At 39.2% G+C, this 20,712-nt stretch overlaps 1 protein-coding gene across 6 annotated transcripts in view; it reads left to right on the top strand.

The window, feature by feature from the left end:
* The window catches only part of RCHY1 (ring finger and CHY zinc finger domain containing 1), a 31,767-nt gene that overhangs the window by 7,150 nt on the left and 3,905 nt on the right, over window positions 1-20,712 (top strand). For all 6 annotated transcript variants that reach the window (XM_075202139.1, XM_075202175.1, XM_075202166.1 and 3 more), the window contains 5 exons: window positions 970-1,085; window positions 8,978-9,056; window positions 13,675-13,719; window positions 17,699-17,757; window positions 20,149-20,175. In XM_075202139.1, the coding sequence (XP_075058240.1) occupies window positions 970-1,085; window positions 8,978-9,056; window positions 13,675-13,719; window positions 17,699-17,757; window positions 20,149-20,175 (326 nt within the window). The remainder of the gene's footprint in view (window positions 1-969; window positions 1,086-8,977; window positions 9,057-13,674; window positions 13,720-17,698; window positions 17,758-20,148; window positions 20,176-20,712) is intronic.

Below are 20,712 nucleotides of genomic sequence, written 5' to 3'. Positions count from 1 at the left end.
TAATATTAAGCATATGAAAAGTTAATTCTTTTCATGCAGCTATTAAGTTACTTTTCATAAAGTCAGCATGTGTGTTAACATACCCTCTACTAAATCTGTAAGAAACAAATGACATATCCAATGTTAAGCTCCATGTTTTGGAATTCTGTAAATTTTGCACTTAAATCAAATGACCGTTCTGTTTTATTTTTTTTAATAATAGAAGTGTACTATTTATGTATCTATTGCAACACATTGCCATTTAGCTTAAAGGAGCATGTGACAAAAAAAAAACCACACATACACCCAAAAAATCAAAAATACAAAACATTTGTTCCAATCGACTGTGTATGTGGTGCACTGATGTTACAAAGGAGACATTTAACTTCTCCAACTGCCTCCTTCAGCAGCTTTTTCGTTGCTTCCTTTTTGTGATGCAGACTGCCATAGTGGTGAGACTTTGGGATTGCTATATAGAAGCATGCATTGTGAGCTAACACAAATTTGAATCTCTATTATGACACTACTCACTTTCCATATGAAGACATATCAACAGTCTCTCTTGTTGTGGTTTTAGACTAATGTTGCATATATGCTCTGAAGCCAGTAGTAGTAGCCTTAAGGTTAAGTGTCTCCTTTTTAACATCATGCACTGCACACTTAAGAATAAGATAAAGGAATGTTTAATTAAGAGCTCCTTTAATCTCTTATCAATGTTTCGCTCCTGCTAATTTTAGTGAAGGCATACTACTAACAAGGCTAAATGTTTATTATTTGTTAAAAACAGTTTAAATGTACAAGTGGACACTAGGCCCACAACACCTGCTCTCTAAAGAAAAAAAAAAGTCACCTCATAACGGAGTGATTTGCAACCTCTAGACAGTATGTACTCCTCCTTGCAAATGCATAGTTTCCATGACAACCTTGTTAATGAAATTATACGTATATTGTAAATTTCGATGCATTTTCATAATCCGTATTTGTTTATAGGCTCAGCAGACATGTGAGCATTGTAACAACAGTTTTGGAGACTATTTCTGCAATATTTGCCATCTGTATGACAAGGACAAGAAGCAGTATCACTGCGATGGGTGTGGTATATGCAGGTAAGGCCTAACAGTTTTCTGCACCATGTGACCATAGAGTAAGGTAATAGCTAGTAGTAAATGTGGTAAAACTCAGGTAATATTATACTTCAAAATCAGTTTCCACATGATCCATTAAAGCTTTTTTTTAAATGCCACAATTTGTATTGGCACAATGTGCCATTTATAAAACAAAGTCAAAGATGGCAGCTACACTCTTGTGTACCTTGTTGCAGGATCCTGCTGTTGGTGACTTTACTCTTGACTCCCTGCACCCCAATTTTTGTACAATATTTGAAGTCTGTTCCCATCTATAAAAGCAGTGATATTAAATCACTGTGTGAAGCCAGTAGGTATTTCTATACAGGTTCCATCAAGGCATTACTAATAGATCCATGCCGATCTGTATCTAACTAGCAACCATTACATTTACGGTTACATCCCGTTTGCATTGGATCTTTTAGTGCTGAAAAAATGGGGGGACCTAAAAAATAAATATATGCATATTTTAATTTCTCTTTCATCCTATCTGGGGGGCTCTGCTACCATGGGTTGTGTGGGGAGAGCTAGTTGTTGGCACTTAAACAGTTAATTATTTGTTTAACCTACAGACAGACTGCTCCCTTCTGCAACCCTGCATCCTCAGTGTAATTTGAGTGCCCAAGGAGTTGGGTGTACTGTGTGCTGCTCTGCAGCATTTCCTTAGAGACTTCGAGAAATTTATTTTACTTTACTTAAGATTAAGTGCAGGTGCAGCGCTGCTACTTACTGGGGCTGTGTTGAAAACAGTTCCTCACAGGATCCTGGCTGCTGCATTACTAGAACACTGACTGCTCTGGTACTACAGATCACGATAAGAAGTGACAGGAAGGTGACCAACGCTGCTAGTCAGCAGAGAGCATCATGATCCCGATGCAGGCCACCGTTTTTAGGACAAGTTCCCTGGTAATGAGAGAGGGAGACTTGAACCGCACACTGTCATGGATGGGTTAACGGGCGCTTCAGGCTTATATATAGAAGCCAGCGCATCTGCCCGAGCCAGAGAGACAAGCGGTACCATTAGGCTGATTGATAATAAGAGAAGCACGCCATAACAGATATGGGAGAAACAAGGAGCAGCATGAAGAGAGGACAGCCCTACAGAAAGTGGTGACTTGATGTTTTCCCTGGAAAGTGTGGGAAAAAGGCAGCTGCTTGTTATCAGCTACTGAGACAAGCTGTACATTCTCCATGCTGCACACAGACCTTGGCCATTTAGTAGGGCTCAGTACCTTTTTCATCCTAAAAGATTATTTTGTTTTGACAGCCATATATATAATATTGTAGAGATGTATGTGCTGCTAGATTACATGGGTTTATAAAATGTGTGGGTATGTACATATACACGCAGTGTTCTCCCCATCATCTATTTCTCGGGTGCTCCACCCGGCTGGTTTTTCTTGCCACACTCGGCTCTTGGAGCCCAACAGAGTTCTATTTTAATAGAATAAACCATTGATTCTCCTTTTGGAACAGACACTATGTGAGCACTACAGCCAGCAGTGTGTGTTCGACACACTGACCACCAGTCTGACCAGTCCTGGCAGGTGTGGGCAATAACCTCCAACATTTTTCAATATTACTGCAAAGTATGACACTGCCCCCACCCGGCTGCTTCTTAATGCCACCCAGCTGCATATATTTACTACAGATATTGCGAGGCACAAGGGTTGGGGAATACTGTTTGGGCTACTAGCCAGGGACAAATCAGTATCCTCCTTTAATGCTCTATTCTGACATAATATTGTGTGACTGTTTCATCCAGCTTGCATTTTATTTTCTTGGTAAAATCCAGGGGGTTCCAAGGGCGACGGCCCCCAAATAAACAAACAGGCGCTGCAGCTTAACAAATAAAAGCCAGCGCATCTGACCGTGAAGTGAGGACATGACAGACGGCTTGCTAATGCAGACAAGCACGCCATTTGCCTTTTCTCCAGACTGATACTGATCTGGGATGGCTTAGAGAGAGGCCACCCTTACTGAAATGGCGGTCAGTGGTTTCTCCCAGGAGCATGGAAAATGGGCTGCTTGGGTAGCAGAGACCTAAGATAGGTTGTAAATTCCACAGGCTACATACAGACTTCTCATCTTCCTCACATTGTATCAGAGGGTCCTTTGCCACCTAGGGGGGCTAAGATGAAATTGATAAATGTGCTTCTAGTTTACATGGTGGTGTAAAAAAGAAAAGAAAATAAATCCACTTAACATACTTGTCACGAACACGCTCCCAGCTGCCGTGACTCTGGGGGTGTTTGCTGTATGAGGTCACACGATTCCAGCCCGCAGTCTCTCTTTACCTATCACACATGTTATAGACCTACTGAATCACCCCCAACTTGTCTTTTCACAACACAGGTTTTTAAGCAAAATTAAATAGGACAGCATTCACAGGGGCAGTGTGAATGTTAATGTGGGGGTTGAAAGTGTCACCTAGGGTTTGTTCAAAACGATTCCTAAAGTTTTGACCTTTGGTAGCTTCTCTCAGATATATCCCAGAGACATAACTCCCCCTTCAATAAACCGGTCATAATCTCCAGCACATTTAAATACCATACATTATGGAATTATGACAATGTGACATACCTTTTCCAAAGATATGTAATTATAGCTGTTCCCGGATACCGTCAGTACCTGTCATTCACAACCCTTGTGTGATTTCTGCTCCTTGGTATGGATTGGCACCCAAATTTCCCAAAATATGCACTATGAAGACATTTTCCTTTGAAGCCCATATTTCTATATACCTGTATAGGCTTTCAAATGTGGCCTTTGTCTCCAAGTTTCTCTCCTAGGCATCTGGCTCTCTCATTTAGATTTACTGGTTCGTTTTGTTTACACTACCTATTGAAAGGAAGTCAGTTAGGAGGTGAAATACATGATCAAAAACAATGGATGTCTGTGATCTGCATATCTTAAGCAGGTCTCCTCACAAAAGGGTTTGCTCAACCTAATTACCTCCTACTGGGCTAATTGTTTCCTTTTTAAAAACATTTGGTCAAATATTTATCTGAGTTGTAAATCAGGTTCATTTATGAATCAATGCAATATTTTATTTGGGCCCTGGCATTTAATATCAGATTTATGCTCTCATCCTGACAATACTTTACCGTAGGAGTGCTCCCAAAACTATATTTTAGGGCTGTATCTCTATATGTGTGTGTGTGTATATATATATATATATATATATATATATATATATATATATATATATATATATATATATATATATACACACACACACACATATATAGATTCATCTATATAAGTGCATGTAGCTAATACTTTTAGAGCAAAATGCAAAATGTGAGGTACTATTTGGAGCTATTGGCTGGAGGCAAACAGTCTCCTCCATTTCTGTCCCATTCTGGGAACTTTATTCTTTGTGATTATGCTTCTGCCTGTATTTTAATTCTTGGTAAAATCCAGAGGAGGTGTTCCCAAAGCTAGCAAAAATGTCAGACAAAGGAAAATCTCATGTCAAGTATTTTACTTGCTCCAAGTGTGGCACAAAACTTCCCAGTGGACTGCTGGACCTGGAGACAGTTTGTACAGGCTGTGAGGTGGGAAGCCATGGAGAACAGTCCCAGGGTAGCCCTACGCCCCAGTTGAAGGAACTATCGTGGGCAAGTACGCAGGGGTCATATGTCAGGTCCTGGAGGGACAGAAAGACAAGGAGTTCTATTCCAATCTCTTCCTAGTACCCAAACCAAATGAGCCCTTACGTCCAATTCTGAACCTTAAGTCTCTAAATCTATACCTTCGGGTGGACAAATTCTGCATGGAATCCATCAGATCAGTGATCAACGGATTAGAATCACTGGCGCTCCTGTCATCCATCGATATTCGGGATGCCTATCTACACGTTCCCTTTTGGGAAGGCCACCAATCCCTGCTCAGATTCACGGTGGAGGACTCCCATTATCACACAAGCCCTTTCCCTTTGCCTCTCGATGGCTCCAAGGGTGTTCACCAAGATCATGGAGATAATGGCTGCACTCCAAAGGGGTCAGTATAGTTTCTTACCTGGACGATCTGCTGACCAAGGCAGATTTGAACCAGCTACTGAGGCAATATCTATTTTACCATTCAAGTTCTGCAACAGCATGGGTGGATAATAAATCTTCCAAAATCTCAACTGACTCTTTGTCAGCGAATGGTCTTCCTCGGTCAAATCTTGGATACCGGGTTGCAAAAGATTATTCTTCAGGACATCAAAGTGCGCTTTCTTCAGAACACTGTGCAAATGGTTCTGGCCATTCTTTGGCTTTCCATGCTAGTATGCCTGAAGCTTCTGGACCAGATGGTCCCCACGTTCAAGACACTTCCCTTCGGGAGATTCAATTCACGCACCTTTCAGTGGAACTTGTTTAAGAAATGGATGGGCTCCACAATTCACTTGAATACCCAGTTGATCCATTGTCTCAGGAATCCCATTTGTCCCTTCGCTGGTGACTGATGAAGGATCTTCTGTCCATGGGCAGTTCCTTTGCCACATGGTCTTGGACCATTGTCACAATGGACACAGGCCTTCTAGGTTGGGGTGCCGTGGTGTTACTCTTGCATCTGCAGGGGACCTGGTCGTTTCGGGAATCCTCGCTTCTGATAAATGTCTTGGAATTGAAGGTCATGTTGCTAGCTCTGCAGGGGGCTCAACAAGTTCTGCAGGTACAATTCCAATCCAATCCGACAGTACGACAGCCGTGGCATATGTAAATCATCATGGAGGTACCAGAAGTGTGGGAGGCATGCAAGCGACATCTCAGATTCTGGCTTGGGCGGAAAAGTTTGTTTCAGCCATATCAGCAGTGTTCATTTCCGGGGTGGAAAACTGGGAGGCTGACTAACTGACCAGACACAAGATGCTGCCTGGTGAGTGATCCCTCCATCCGGAGGTCTTTCAGTCGCTGGGCCGGAGGTGGGGTCTGCCTGACATCGACCTGATGGCTTCTGTCACAACAGGCAAGTAGACAAGTTCTGCCCAAGATCCTGGTGGCTCCACATTGGCCACGTCAGGTCTGGTTCACAGACATTCTGCAACTGGCAAGTGAGCAAGAGCGCCGCCTACCACTTCGCGACGACCTGCTACTACAGAGCCCATTTCGGTTCCAGTACCTTCATCAGCTTTCTTTAATGGCATGACTATTGAAGCCAGTCTTTGGCGGCAAAAGGTTTATCCACCAGAGTAGTGGACACTATGTTGCGATCTAAGAAGTTGGCTTCTGCCCGCATTTATCACCGATGGTAGCGTATGTACATCAAGTGGTGTGTGCGTCACTCTTGCCACACAGGGGCTTTTCTATTTTCTAGCCTCTTGGCCTTTGTCTGCTGGTCTTAGGCTCAGCTCTCGGAGAGAAAAATTGTGGAGTTCCGGAACTGAGGACCTTTCTTCAGGGAGTCTTGCATATCTAGCCTCCTTATGTCCCACCCACATCTCCCTGAGATCTGAACTTGGTGCTAACTATTCTTCAGAACGCACCCTTTGAACCATTGAGCACGGTTAAGCTCAAGTTTCTCAGGTGGTTTTTCTCTTGGCCATAGTATCTACACGTAGAGTTCCAGAGCTTGGAGCCCTTTCTTGCTACTTGCCCATATATAGGGCTGTTCTGCGGACGGTTCCTTCTTCTTAACCTAAGGTGGTTTCAGGTTTCACCTGAATAAGGAAATTGTAGTCCCCACTTTTTGGGTGCGGGATGGATCTTCAGCCCTCCAATCCGAGGAATCCTTGGCTGGTGTGCCTTTAGCATATATGTCAAACGAACTTCAGACATTTGCAAGATAGATTCCCTTATTGTGCTGTTGCAGGCTTATAAGAGCAGATGGCCGGCTACTAAGCAGATCATCACTGGTGGATCACATCCACCATTAGACAGGCCTATGTCACGATAGATCGGCCTGTAGCTAGCCATTGCACCCATTCCACCCACTTAGTGGGTACTTCTTTCCGCTGCACAAAATGGAGTTTCGGCAGATCAACTTTGCGGAGCAGCCACCTGGTCCTCTGTCCATACCTTTACTAAGTTTTACTAGTTTAACGTTTTTGCGTCCTCAGACACCAGTTTTGGCCTCAGTGTTTTGTGTGCCGGGCTATCAGAGCGGTCCCTCCCTTAGGGTGCTGCATTAGAATGTCCCTATGGTAGCAGTGTCCCCCCAGATAGGATGAAAGAGAAAAGAGTATTTTTATACTTAAGATAAATCCCTTTCTCTGAGTCCATCTGGGGGACACTGCGTTCCCTCCCTTCTGCTTTTCTGCCTTCTGTTCTTTTCTCGGTTTACCCTTCCTTGGGTCTTTATAAATTTACTGAGGATGCAGGGGGTTGCAGAGGGGAGGAGTCTGTAGGTTAAACAAATAATTAACAGTGTAAGTGCCAACTCCTAGCTCCCCTCATACAATCCATGGTAGCAGTGTCCCCAGATGAACTCAGAGAAAGGGATTTATCGGAAGTATAAAAATCCTCCTTTATGGCCCTAAGATTTTGTGTAAATAAACAGATCAGGAGAACTAAATGCTTACATTTTGCTTACATTTTGGGGATATTATCTGGGATATTGCATTTATTGTATAAAAGTAACTGTAAGTAGTTAGGGGAGATTATTTTTATAAAAAATAAATATACACATATATATATTTATATTTATTACCAGTATAAATCATCCTAGAAAAGTCAGTATGAATTGTGAGTAGACTGGTAAAAAAATATTTCGAGTGTAACCAAAGCAATGTGGAAACTGGAATATGGCTCTTGTCAGAAAGCTGTACACAGTTATAAAGGAATTAAGGGCTTTGTGTCTTTTTAGATATTAGTGCTTGTTGTAACAGTTTACTGTTCAGCAAAGTCTGTGCCCCATTGTTAAACAACTAATGTGCAAGGCTTTAGAAGTCCAGAATCAAATCATGTAGTCCTGACAGTGCACTTAAAAATGCCTGTGCGTATTTGAAGGATTGAGCATGGCTCCATTTATATGTGAACACTGTATATGTATGAGCTCATTTGCATACAGAGGCTCATAATATATGTTACTAAAGCACCTTTCTATGAAATGAAGTCTACGTCCAACTTATACTAACAGAATTCACAGGATACCAACATTCATCTGTGATAAGGTTTTGGCTGATTCTCAAATTGATCTGGTGGAGTTTGCGTTTAACTCCTGGAAAATCCTGTTAGCTGATATACCTTATATTTTATGTTAAAGTAATAAAATGTAAGTCTTTCATGTATGGTGTATGTTTTTTTTAAATATCTTTTAATAGCATTTGGCAATTTGTGATATAGAAAATGTTGGTGATATAATCACGAACTGTAGGATTTGTTGCCTGCATAAAGTTTACAACTCGGGCTCCTAAATAGTTCTAGGTGATCATTTGACTAGCTGAGTGCAACGTAGCATGTGCAAGTTTTAGGGGCAGATTACATTTCTTAAATATCTGCGCAATGTGTCTCTGGAACGGCTGCGAGACATCTCGCGCAGATTTTATTTTACTGAAGTAACGCTGATTATTATTTACACCCCATAGAGGTGCGAGCAAAAATCTGTGTTACTTTTTACCGTAATATCAGTGAAATTGTGCGTCTGCCATGTTCTTAGGAACAATGCGAACAAAATTTGTGTTTTTTATATTTTCCCTGAGATTTAATGGTAAAAAGTGCAGTGCACGTTATTTTCTATATAGTACTCTAGTATGCGTGCTAATAATTACACACTGCAAATTCTTTACTATAATATATTACTTTTTATATTTTCATTTTTCAAACCTGCATGATGGGTCCAATTTGAAATGGTTCATTTCTAAAGTCTTTAATCTCCTTTAGACCTAAATATTTAAAATATGGTGATTTCAAATCATTGTTTCAAACATTTTTGTTATTTTTTAGGATTGGTCCAAGGGAACTGTTTGAACATTGTACAAAGTGTAATTTATGTCTGCCGTTAAGCTTCAGAGGAAACCATAAGGCAAGAGATTAATATCTGCTTTATCTTTTCAGAATGTAGTTTATATGTTTATTTCACATGACAAAATAATGCGTTTGATTTGTAGAACAGAAAACTGAACAGTACACACTAATAAAATTACCACCAGAGGAGACAGTTTAAAAAATTCTGTTATTTTTTATTTTCAGTACTTTACACAAGAGCAGTCTACAGATACTTATGCCCCTTTCACACAGAGGCATGGACCCCGGTTTAACCCAGGTCGTGTGTGAATGGGGCGACCTGGGTCCATGACCCTAGTCGGGACAAGGGTCATTCCTGGGTTGGAGCCAGATACACTGCTGTCTGAAAGCTGTTCCTGAGTTATTCGACCCAGCTTCATTTAAAAGCAGCTCATTGGAGGGGCTCAACGTGAAAATGCAGGGCAGACACGGTCTAGTGTGAAAGGCGGCTACCTGGGATATACCCGGGACCAAAGTGCAGTGTGAAGGCTTGAAACCGTGTTCATTATCCTGTGTCTGACCTGGGATTTTGGTGAGAAAGGGGTGTTAGTTGTTTACATTTGTTATTTTGGTTGCTTAAATCTATAAGGAAAAACAAAGTCAACCTATTTATCCTTAGCAACTATGATATCCAAATGTACCATTGGCAATTAATAACATATTAAACTGCTATACTTCTATAGTGTAGATTAATGTTAAAATGTGTAGCTTTGCCCCAAACTTAATCATATGTCTATTTTTAAGAATAGCAGAACATGGGTGGATTCAATTTCTGGAAAGCTGAAAAATTGTAAGCAAAACCTTTTGTTGTTTAACTGGTAATTTTCTAAAGTATACTTAAAATTTATGAAAAAAATCCCAGGAGGAACGATCATAGTTACAATTTTCTGTGTGTACTACACGTTCAGTATGTTATGAATTTTATGGAACTTGTATGAATTTTCAAGACAAATTGTAGTTTGTATCAAAAGGGTGTATTTGATCCATTCCAACGTTTCAGTATAGTACTTTTCCCAGGGACATCATATATAAAATTAATACTTTAAGAGTTAATAATAGTTAATAGTCAGCAGAAGGAATAGTGTGCTCAAGCTGATTTCTATAAGAAAGGGAGTTAAGACACATTCCTGTACCTGGTTGTACCAAGTTACAAAAAAAACAAAATGTACTGTGGACCCTTGCACGGTCAAACACTATATGGGGGGAAATCAGGACAGGGTATGTAACTAAAATCTAACCAGTAGCAAGAAAGGTATATAATAAGACTGTGTAAATGCATTATTTGTTGTTCAGATTCTTGTTAGACTACTGCAGCCAAGCTAGCATGCCTGAATAGAGAAGCTCACGTTTGTAATACTTGGTAAAATCCTAGGTTTTAACAAGTGGGCCCTAAAAACAACAGCTAGGTTCTGGTGTGCCCGCTCTGTCTGTTGGCTTCTGTTGTGAGACACTCTCTTCCCCACCTCGTTACCAGCTGCAAGTGCTGGTGAAGTAGATATTCTGATTTCTGTGGCGAGAAGGGGATGCTACCACTCTGACCCCTTCAACATCTCCGGTTCTCCCGTCCTGTGTCGTGAGCAGAGAGGACTGAACCTTGGCCATATATCTCCACATTTCCTCAAGAGATTAAGAAAACGTTCGGGATACCCAAAGTTGTCAGAGCAGGGGAAAAGTCAATGAATTGAACATACTACTGCGCATTTCATGTCGAGTGTGACAGAGGCCATATGAGTTTTATAAGATAGTAACCAAATGGAAATCAGTGGTGCAAGTAACTAGGAGGCATCCCCGTAGATACCCTCTGGGAGGGTGCACTGTCAATGAGATACTGTTCAAATGTCTGCAACCACAGAACTGTAACAGACTTAAGGCAACCCTGTTTTACAGCAGCAACTCATCGGCCAGCCGGTCACTTCAGCTGTCTTTCACTCCAGCAGCCTCAGAAGCCTGTGACAGCTTTTTGCCTACAGCCAGGCTAGTGATCTAGCTTTGGCTATTGTCCACTGGCTTCACTGAACACTTATCATTGATGTTTTCAGCATTGAAAGATCCAAAAGAACCAAAAAGTCTGGAGAGAGACTGTCATTTGTAATACCATGTAGTAGTGAGATCTGATTCAACATTGATATGCAGGTTGTCTATTACAAGCAAAAGGGACTGTCTATTTTTTAACATATATGTGCTGCTTCTTTCAGGACAAAGTGTGGAGTTTTAACCCTTCTATAAAGAAAACAGAAAGAGTATTTTGTTTATTACATTGAGACTTTGGGGTCCTTGAGTATTACTATTCTTTTTCTGACTGTTAATGGGACCTGGTGTTTCTGAATGTAGAGAGCTAACAGTTAGAAGTGGACTGTATATGCTGAGATATATTTAATAAGGGCAAAAGATATCTGTATACTCTGTATTTGTTTTTCTAATGGAGTTTATCCAATATGTGGTCTTAAAATAATAAATGTTTTGATATGTTATATGCAGTTAAATGGAGTTGGTAATAAATAATTATTTTTAAAAAAAATTTAATACTTTTATTTGATTTTTTATTAAAGCAACATAGCTCTGTTTATATATATTTTCTTGGTCTAAGTTGTAGAAATTACATAATCTCTTTGAATAGCTGCTTGTTGGTAGCTGAGCGCCATAAGGTATTCTTTTTTTCTTTTACTGGTGGCATCTTTCAAGAACCAGTCTGATAAGACTGGAATATCTATCCAAAAGCTTTTTTTCACCTCCAGGATTTCTTTGTTCAGCTTTTGCCCCCCAAGTTTTCATTCAGGCAGAGCAACTCCTGAAAGAGTTGCAGGATGGCATACCCAGAGCAGAGCTGATGAACCTGGCATCCTGTATCCATGATACATTGTCTTATATCGGAGATGGGTACTTGGAAAATGGAATGTACTATGGTCTCCAGTTTAGAAGCAACTCATACATGCGATTCCACATATGCCCTCTTTAGAGCGCATTACTGCACTTATGAAAAAGGTTTCTTGAGTCCTATCCAACTATGTTTCTTAGGAATGGATGGACCCATCTCATCTGGTTTTGGTGAAAGCTTTCTAACACTTTGGCAGGCTACAGGGATTGGGGGGAGGGGGGGGGCTGTGGGACTTGGTCCCCTCAGGAGTCCTTCCTACTTATCAAACACAATTTTTCTGGCCTTGAGCACTAGAATGTCATCACTCAAGACCAGGTGACCAGGGTGAAGATAGACAGTAATTTGAAGCCTACCTGGATCATCAGTGGTGTACTTGCAGTCTCCAGTAGATAATGAAAGCATCTTGGAACATACAATTGGCTAAGCAATTTGTTCTGCCCCTCTTAGCAATCTACATCCTGGAGGTACACAGATTTGAGGTGGACTTTAGGAGTTGGCAGTGCCTAGACCCAGATAATTGGTATCTTCATCCCAAGGTCTGTCAGGTTTTTGTAGATGTTTTTGGGCCATCTGCAATAGATGTGTTGGCATTTTTGATCAATCGCAATCTCCCCCTGAAGTACTATAACCCAGGATCTGGAGGCATATCTCACTGAGCTACTTGGTGTTCTGTGATCCTCATTTCCTCTACTTCTTTCCTCCTCGACTGTTCTGATTACACCAACTTTTTCAGAAGATGAGATTGGAACGGGTTCAGCTGATTGTTATGGCCCCAGTTTGCCCAGAACGCACAGCCAGAGTTCTTTCCTAAGGACTCCATTTTCATCAGGCCCTTGACTGCTAACTTTGACAGGATATGTCTTGAAGCTATGTTTCCTAAAAGTAAAGGCCTCATTCAATTCTAATTCAGGTGATGCTCAGGATCCTTTCTCTTCCTGTGTCTACTACAGGGTTTAGAAGATAAATATTTTGTCTGGGTTCCCACCAGATGTTTTTCAGCTTTGTTGTCTGCTCCCACTTCTCCAGGTGGGTATTGAAGAAGGGCTGGTCTTGGTCCACCTCAAGATGAAGAATTTTGCCCTTGCTGTGCTTTTTTTTTTTTTTTTTTAGCACCAGTTGGCTCTTATTTCATCCTTTTATTCCTGTCTTTGAAACGCTAAGAAGGCTGTGGTTCACTGTTTGCTTGTGTACCTTTCCAGGATTTGGGAATTCCAGCGCTCAGATTCTATGCACCAGGAATGGCACACTTCACCAGATTGGTTGGTCCCTTTTGGGCAATGCGACACAGGGCTTCAGTGTACCAGGCTTGTAGAGTAGTCACTTGCTCATCCCTGTATACTTTTTCCAATTTCTTCAAGGTTGTTTGATGTTACTACCTTAGTCAAAGACTGTCTTGATAGAAATTTTCTCCTGGTAGCTCTTACTTTTAAGCATTTTTCCACTCCTGTTGAAAAAAGCTTTGGAACATACCATTGTCTGTGTCCTCCTACTACAGGTGAAGAAAAGGCACTTTTTGGTAATTACTGTTAAATACTTTTCTTCAATTCTGTAGGAAAACACAGTTGATGGTTTACATTGCGCTATCTAAGAGGTTGAACACTGGATAAAAAAATCTTGATGTTTAGTTTAAAAAAATCCTCATATGTTATGTAATATATTAAAAAAAACAATTTTCTGTGTGGTAAGCCACAGGTTGAGAATTAAGTCAAGGTAACATTGGATATAACCCATTTGTTTTTTAATGCAAGTTTTCTTTCTTTAGTGCATTGAAAATGTATCACGACAAGACTGTCCTATATGTTTGGAGGTAAGCATTAACATAGAGTGAATACTATAGTTTATTGTTCTTTCTGTTATTTCCACTGTCAGAACTTCCTTTAAATTCTGCTTTAATTCTCTAGATTCCTTTCAATTCCCTGCGTTGTTATAAGAACAATGTGGCCGTGCTCAATTACTGTTACTACAGTAATTTTAATGCACATTTTTGGTCGTGGCTCACAGAGCTGCGAGGAAAAAAATAGCGTTGAGATTACCGTAGTAATGGTGATAATGCGTACTATTACCGTAGTAACAGTAACAGTGTGCGGCCCGTGTTCTTCTTTAGAACAACGCAAGGAATTGAATTCCTGAGTTTGTGTCACTAAACCTATAAAAACAGAAATATGTTTCTCTGCAGAATAATTTTATAACAGTGTGTTTTACTGGACAGTTAAAGTTAAGTAAAATATAAATAAGGGGTTATTTACTTTTAACTATCTGGCCTTCTCACATGCTGGGTAACACACACACTGGCTGAGAAGGGTCATCTAAGATCTTTGTAGAAGACCTGAACCATGCTGCCATATATTCCACGTTTCCACATAAAGTTTGTGAATTATACAATGCCTTGGATAAATGTGAACAACACCACATGTGTCATTTTTACCAGCAGAAGTATACATTTTACTGGCATATTATAATAATGAATAGACAGAGTAATAACACCCAGACACCTCACATAGTCCACTAGGCATGCTGTCAAAGGTGTTACCGCTTTCTCTTCTTCTTTTTTTTTGCAGCAATAAATGCCCTATTCATTATCAAACAGAGGATCTTCATGGCTTCAGTCTCTCACTGCTGCTAGGAGATTTATACTGACATAGATCTAAAGCTGCAGTGAAATGCTTTGATGTTATAAAATCCACATTATATTATCAGATGACAATGGAATAACCAACAATTTTTGAAAAATTAGTAGTTATTTTTGTGAAGAAGCAGAAGGATTAAACATCCTTGATTTATTTTAACAAACAAAAAAGGAAAAGCACTAGCATGAAGCTGAATTTTACAGTTATGTTTAGATTCTTTTTCTTAGATTCTATAATATTATAAAACAATGACACTAGAATTGACTGAAACAGTATCCCTAGTAGCCAAGTCATCATCAGTATGATAGAACACTCACCTGTTGTTCATTGTTATTATTATTATTATTATTATTATTATTATTATTATTATTATTATTATTATTATTATTATTATTATTATTATCTTCTATACATAAAGAGTTAGCTTGTTATTAAGCTCTGTGAACTACTTGTTGCCAAACTATTAATCTAAAATCTCTTGTGTACAGACAGGACCGCCACAAAATTGTACAGCAAAATACATTTTAGAATAATTTGAGTTTCAGAATAATGGTCTTTTAACCACTTCTTGAGACGCTGCTGATATGACAGTGTTTCGTGCTACATTGGCTTTGCTGGGAATTACTTTTAGTTTCTTAATTTATCATTGCAATTTTTCTGGACATGGAGCTGTTTGTTTTAGTAATATATTTTCCATTTAACAGATAGAAGCCACAAAAAAAGTAAACTCTTCCCTAATTCTGCTCATTGTTATTTTTAAATAAGAGAAGACTTTTAGGAATCATCAGAGACACAAATAGGTTTCTGCTATTCGTATTACTATCTGATCTAATGCACACTGATTATTTTAGAAACTACAATAGAATTTAGTGTATGTCACACCAGAGCGTGGAGAAGTGTTCCCAGACAGAGTGAGCAGCTTTGGAACTGCAGGGGTCGCAAGCATCTTGTAAAATGATGTTATTCATTGTGGGAAGGGGAGGGTTAGTAATATTTTTCTGGAAATCTCCTTTAATAAAAGTGAACTTGTGTTGGGACTAAAACTTTAAAATCATTGAAATCCCTTATGCCCAAAAGGGGAACTGCTAGTTCTCAGGAAGTCAACTCTGTTACTGCAAAAATTACCACTGTATTAGGACCAGGAAATGAAGGTAATAGTGTTACACCTAATATGTGTGCAACCTTCAATTTGTAAATCTACTGGACAAAGGCTTTACAGGTAGAAAGTGATGTCACACTCCAAACTTGGAGCCATGGGAGGTGAATAATAGTAATAAAACACTTTATGGTTTACGTTTGCAGCCTTATTTTTTGAAAGCCTGGTAACTAGGAAAGTGTCACTATATGTTAATGGCAAGGTATTTTTTTAAGGTTACACCACTCTCCAAAAATATATTTACTTGTTTCACCCCTCTACTTCAATATGTTTTAAATTATACTATGCAGCTCTTCCCTTCCCGTGGCATAGAGGACTTGGCTGTGGGGTGGGGGACCTTATACTTTTAAAATACAAAGTTTTAACTCTGGGAACATGTTTATCGAGGCAAAAATGGGAAGTCCTGACAATATTGTTGTAATGTTCTTTTAGTCGTACAATTTTGCTATACATCGACATGTTAGTCATTAAAGTTAGAGTTTACCAATTTAGTAATTTGTGTATACAATTTGGAAATGATCCCTACTATAAAGAAAACCATTATAGCTGCTGCAGAAGTTACTTTATTTAGTTGGTAGCAGCACACGGGAACGACAAAATAAGAACTTCGTGACAATGAACAGCACTGGGGAAAAGTCAACTGAATACAGTGATAAGTTTAAACCCAAAAAAAAAAAAATGCCGACCACAATTCCAACTTTATAATGAAAGTATCCCGAGTTTACATTCATCATGGGACTGTTCTTGTGAGATAGACTATAAATAACATTATACTCGCATGGCTTTTTAATATTCTTGTATTTTGTTCTGCAACAAATTCATTATTTAGTGTGACGGCTGCATAGGCAAGGGACCAATAACTGGGAGATAGATATAATTGACTGCAATAAACGTTATTAAACCTCCTGTCCTCATGTGATACCAATATCAGAACCTGTTAGATGGGGTGATTCCTGCTATAATTATTAAGTGCAACACTTACATTAACACTTAGCAATCAAATAAGTTAATATAATAATAAAAATCACTTTTACAAGGCCAATAGTGTAATGAATGCTACATCTGAACTTGCATTCAATATTGTATGCTATTGTAGGAGCGATTATGGAAGTGCTCTGGTTCTTAAGTAGAATATAATTAAAATTGAATTCAAAATATAATCTAGTTGTTTAGGGAAATATACAATGTTCTTGAACACTGCTGTTCCGTTTTATCCATATTTTTATTTTCATTGGAAAAAATAGTAATATATTCTAAGGAGCATATTCAATTGTCGGCGGAACGCAGAAAATCTCGCGCTCCGTGCACTGTTACCGTTACTACGGTATTAATGTGCCTAAAAACCGTTATTACGGTAGTTTTCTTGCTGGATTTCAGCTTGCAGATCCCTGAGCCGCGTGCTGAAATCCAGCTAACTACTACCGTAATAACGGTAATAGTTTTAACGCCACGGAAACCCGCGACAATTGAATATGCCCCTAAGATTTCTAATAGACAAAGACAGAGGTACAGGCTGAGATTTTTAGCCAAAGGTATATGCTGTATGATGGCATTTAATGGATGGGTATAGGATATGTGATTTGCATATCCTGGTTTTATATTTAATAAAGTAAGCCTAGCTTATGTATGTGATTATGTATCTTCTGTTGCCAATGTTATGTATATCAGAAAAAAATAATGCTGGCTATAACCACCATGTCCAATAATATTAGTCAGATCAGTATAGGACACTTTAGTAAATGTGGACGCATATGGCCAATATCGGCCTGTGTGTGCTGTCATCTTCTAAGTGCACTACCAGGCTCCTGAGACAGTGTAACAGATCCAGCTGCCTAGCCATTTGTGGCCAAATTGAACTCTGATAATGTCAATATTGTGCTGTGTGTGGCCGACTTAACATGCTTTGTAGCTTAAGCCAGTATAGACTGTTACGCATTTATTATTCTTTGCATATGTTTGACAAATAAAGATATTAGGCTCCTAATTGTACATTTTCTTTACAGGATATACATACATCCAGGGTCGGAGCACGTGTTCTCCCTTGCGGACATCTCTTGCACAGGTGAGCGGCTACTTCTTTAAAATCAAACTTTGTTTAAGTGTCCATGTATCTATTAGGGAATGACGAGTGTTATGTGAATTTGCTTAAGTATTGTTCCATGTCGAGCACAATGTGAGCAAACTCCTCTGAAAATTGTGCAGGCATCCGCATAATTGATCCAAGTATCTGCACTCCTCTGCTGCTCACACATTGCTAAATTATTGTAAATTATAATGACCCATGAAAAATTACCCATCTTTCTCTACACTGCCACTGATATTTCCTTTGTGATTAAATTTGTGATATTCTTGTCACACTTAATAACGTTCTGTGTTCGTAAAGAAGTCACATGTCAGGTAGGCTTGGCTTTTGTAATGCTACATTGGTGCAGGTGAATTGTTGGTTTACAGCAATGTGGCTGAAATGAGTAGTAATTACATTTTGTTAAGTCATGAACTAACTGAAGATATCCAAACACTTCAAGCTCTTGAACTAAATATTAGTGGTGGTAATGTTATGCTTTTACTAGGGAGTGTGAGATAGATTTTTGGGGTAATTTTCAGGGGATATACCCATATACACTTGGTGGACACCTTTCTAGTTCTGGGTAGGACCCCCCTTTGCCCACAGTACAGCCTGAATTCTTCATGGCATGGGTTTAACAAGGTGCTAGACACATTCCTTAGAGATTTTGGTCCATGTTGGAAGTAGCAACTATAAGTTGGGTAGACTGCACATGATCAGCAATAATACTCATGTATGCTGTAACATTTAAACAATGCTTAGTATTAAGGGGCTTAATATGTTCTAAGAAAACATTCCCGACACCATTACACCACCACCAGCAGCCCACATCATTAACACGAAGCAGGACACATCCATAGATTCATAATGATTACGCCACATTCTGACCCTACTATCTGCATGTTGCAGCAGAAATCGAGATTCGGCTGACCAGGCGACATTTTTCCAATCTTCAACTGTCCACTGTTGATGAGCCTGTGCAAACTGTAACCTCGGTTTCCTGTTTTTAACTGACGAGTGGAACCCAGTGTGGTCTTCTGCTGCTGTAGCCACTTCAGGGTTTAAACGTGCTCTTCTGCATACCGCTTTTGTAATGCATGTTTAGTTAAGTTACTGTCGTCTTCATTTCAATCTGGCCATTCTTCTCTGACCTCTCATTAGCAAGGTGTTTTCACCCACAGAACTACTGTTCACTGGATGTGTTTTTGTTTTGCTCACCATTCTCAGTAAACTCTAGAGGCTGTTATGAGTGAAAATCCCAGGAGATCATTAGTTTCTGAGATACTCCATCTGGCGTTTAGTCTGAACAACAACTGAGCCTCTTGACCATGTCTGCATGCTTCTATGCATTGAGTTGCTGCCACATAATTGACTGATTAGATATATGCATTAACGAGCAAATATACCTAATAAAGTGGCCACTGTGTGTATGTATATGTGCGAGTCCACGCTTTCCCAGTTATTTCAGTGTCATTACAAATAAGGGCAGTAATTAGTTTCTACACAAATAATGTCCAGTGTAGTCCCTTTTTTTACATGAAAGTACCAGGCGGAGATATGTGTTTGTATATCTATCTACCTAGATATATCTTTCTATCTAGAAAGATATATCTACACACTACAGGTCTTCAATTGAAAGTGCAGTTTCATACACAGATTGTCAAAAGTGTGTGCCTATGTTTCAACCATCTTGTGATCGTCACTTTAAGCCGCTGCTTCAACCACTCTCACACACCTATGTTCTTGAAACAGAAACTGTAGGAGTGAGTGCTCAATGATCATGTTTGTGAATATGATATGACCAAACAGCAACCGTTATTTACTTGATACAATTTATTACTGCTGATGTGAGAGAAGACCTCCTCTACGTTTCCCTCGTAAATCTTTGGTATCTTTCAGTCAGAGAAGTCTATACTGACATCACAGTATTTCTTCTTGTGAATACGTAAACACACTGGTGAGTTCATGTGTGACAAATGTGGTTGATGCACATTTCTTGACTGTTAAAAGACTGAATCAGGAGAGTGCAGAAGGTTGGCTTTGGAAAATCACATTTAAGGGATAAAAGGCCACTCCTGGCCCTCGGGACAGAAATAAGAGTGATTTCTGAAGTTTCTTTACATTTTCAGTTCAACAGTCAAATGTATATGTAAAATATGTTTCCTGGTGATCTCTAGTCTGCTGTGAATTTAATATAGCCCTAAACAGTCATCTTCAGCCCCTTCAGAGCATTAATATTCTGGTAAATCTGTGTTTTTCAAGTCTTGGTGCATCTTAAAGTACTGCACGATTTCTGTGTCTTTTCAGCTTTTGTGACTTTATACTTAAGCTTTGGGGACTAGGTATTGTGAATCCTAATTTGTTTTTTGTCTTTTTGTTTTCCGCCAGTACATGTTATGAGGATATGCTAAAACAGTAAGTGTATTACGTATTGCTCTAAATTTCATTTGTGCATCCTGACAGAATGTTTAAAGTAAATCATAGTATTGTGCAGTGCACAACAGAAAGCAACGAACAAGCAACTGCACACTGCCATTTATGTCTGTGTTTTAAATTGGGACTTTTCTGCATGCCAAAGCAATGAAACATGTTTTTTTATAATCGGATTTAAGATCCTTGCTACTGCTGACCTCCGTTTTGATTTGGGGTTGACCTTCATTTGGCTTGCCTGTTTTTTTCAAAATTGAATTTCTAGAGAACAGAACACTTTAACATTAGAATACTGCTTTAGTATTGCTGTTTTCAGCTAAAATAAATAAATATGATAAATGTGATTCAGAAATAATACCCTAAATTTAAACAATTATAAAAGGGACATTTTGTTTATACTGCTTGATTTCATTCATATTACTTTTCAACTTTGTCTTTCTTTATTTTTTGTGGGGGGGTGGCAGTATACAAAAACAGAAATTGTAATTGATCATGTTCAAATATACTATGTGCTTTTTAAAC

Source organism: Mixophyes fleayi, chromosome 1 (assembly GCF_038048845.1).
Source record: "Mixophyes fleayi isolate aMixFle1 chromosome 1, aMixFle1.hap1, whole genome shotgun sequence".
NCBI lineage: Eukaryota > Metazoa > Chordata > Amphibia > Anura > Limnodynastidae > Mixophyes > Mixophyes fleayi.
The sequence above is the reverse complement of the archived record's forward strand: the minus strand, read 5'-3'. Positions and strand labels throughout refer to the sequence as shown.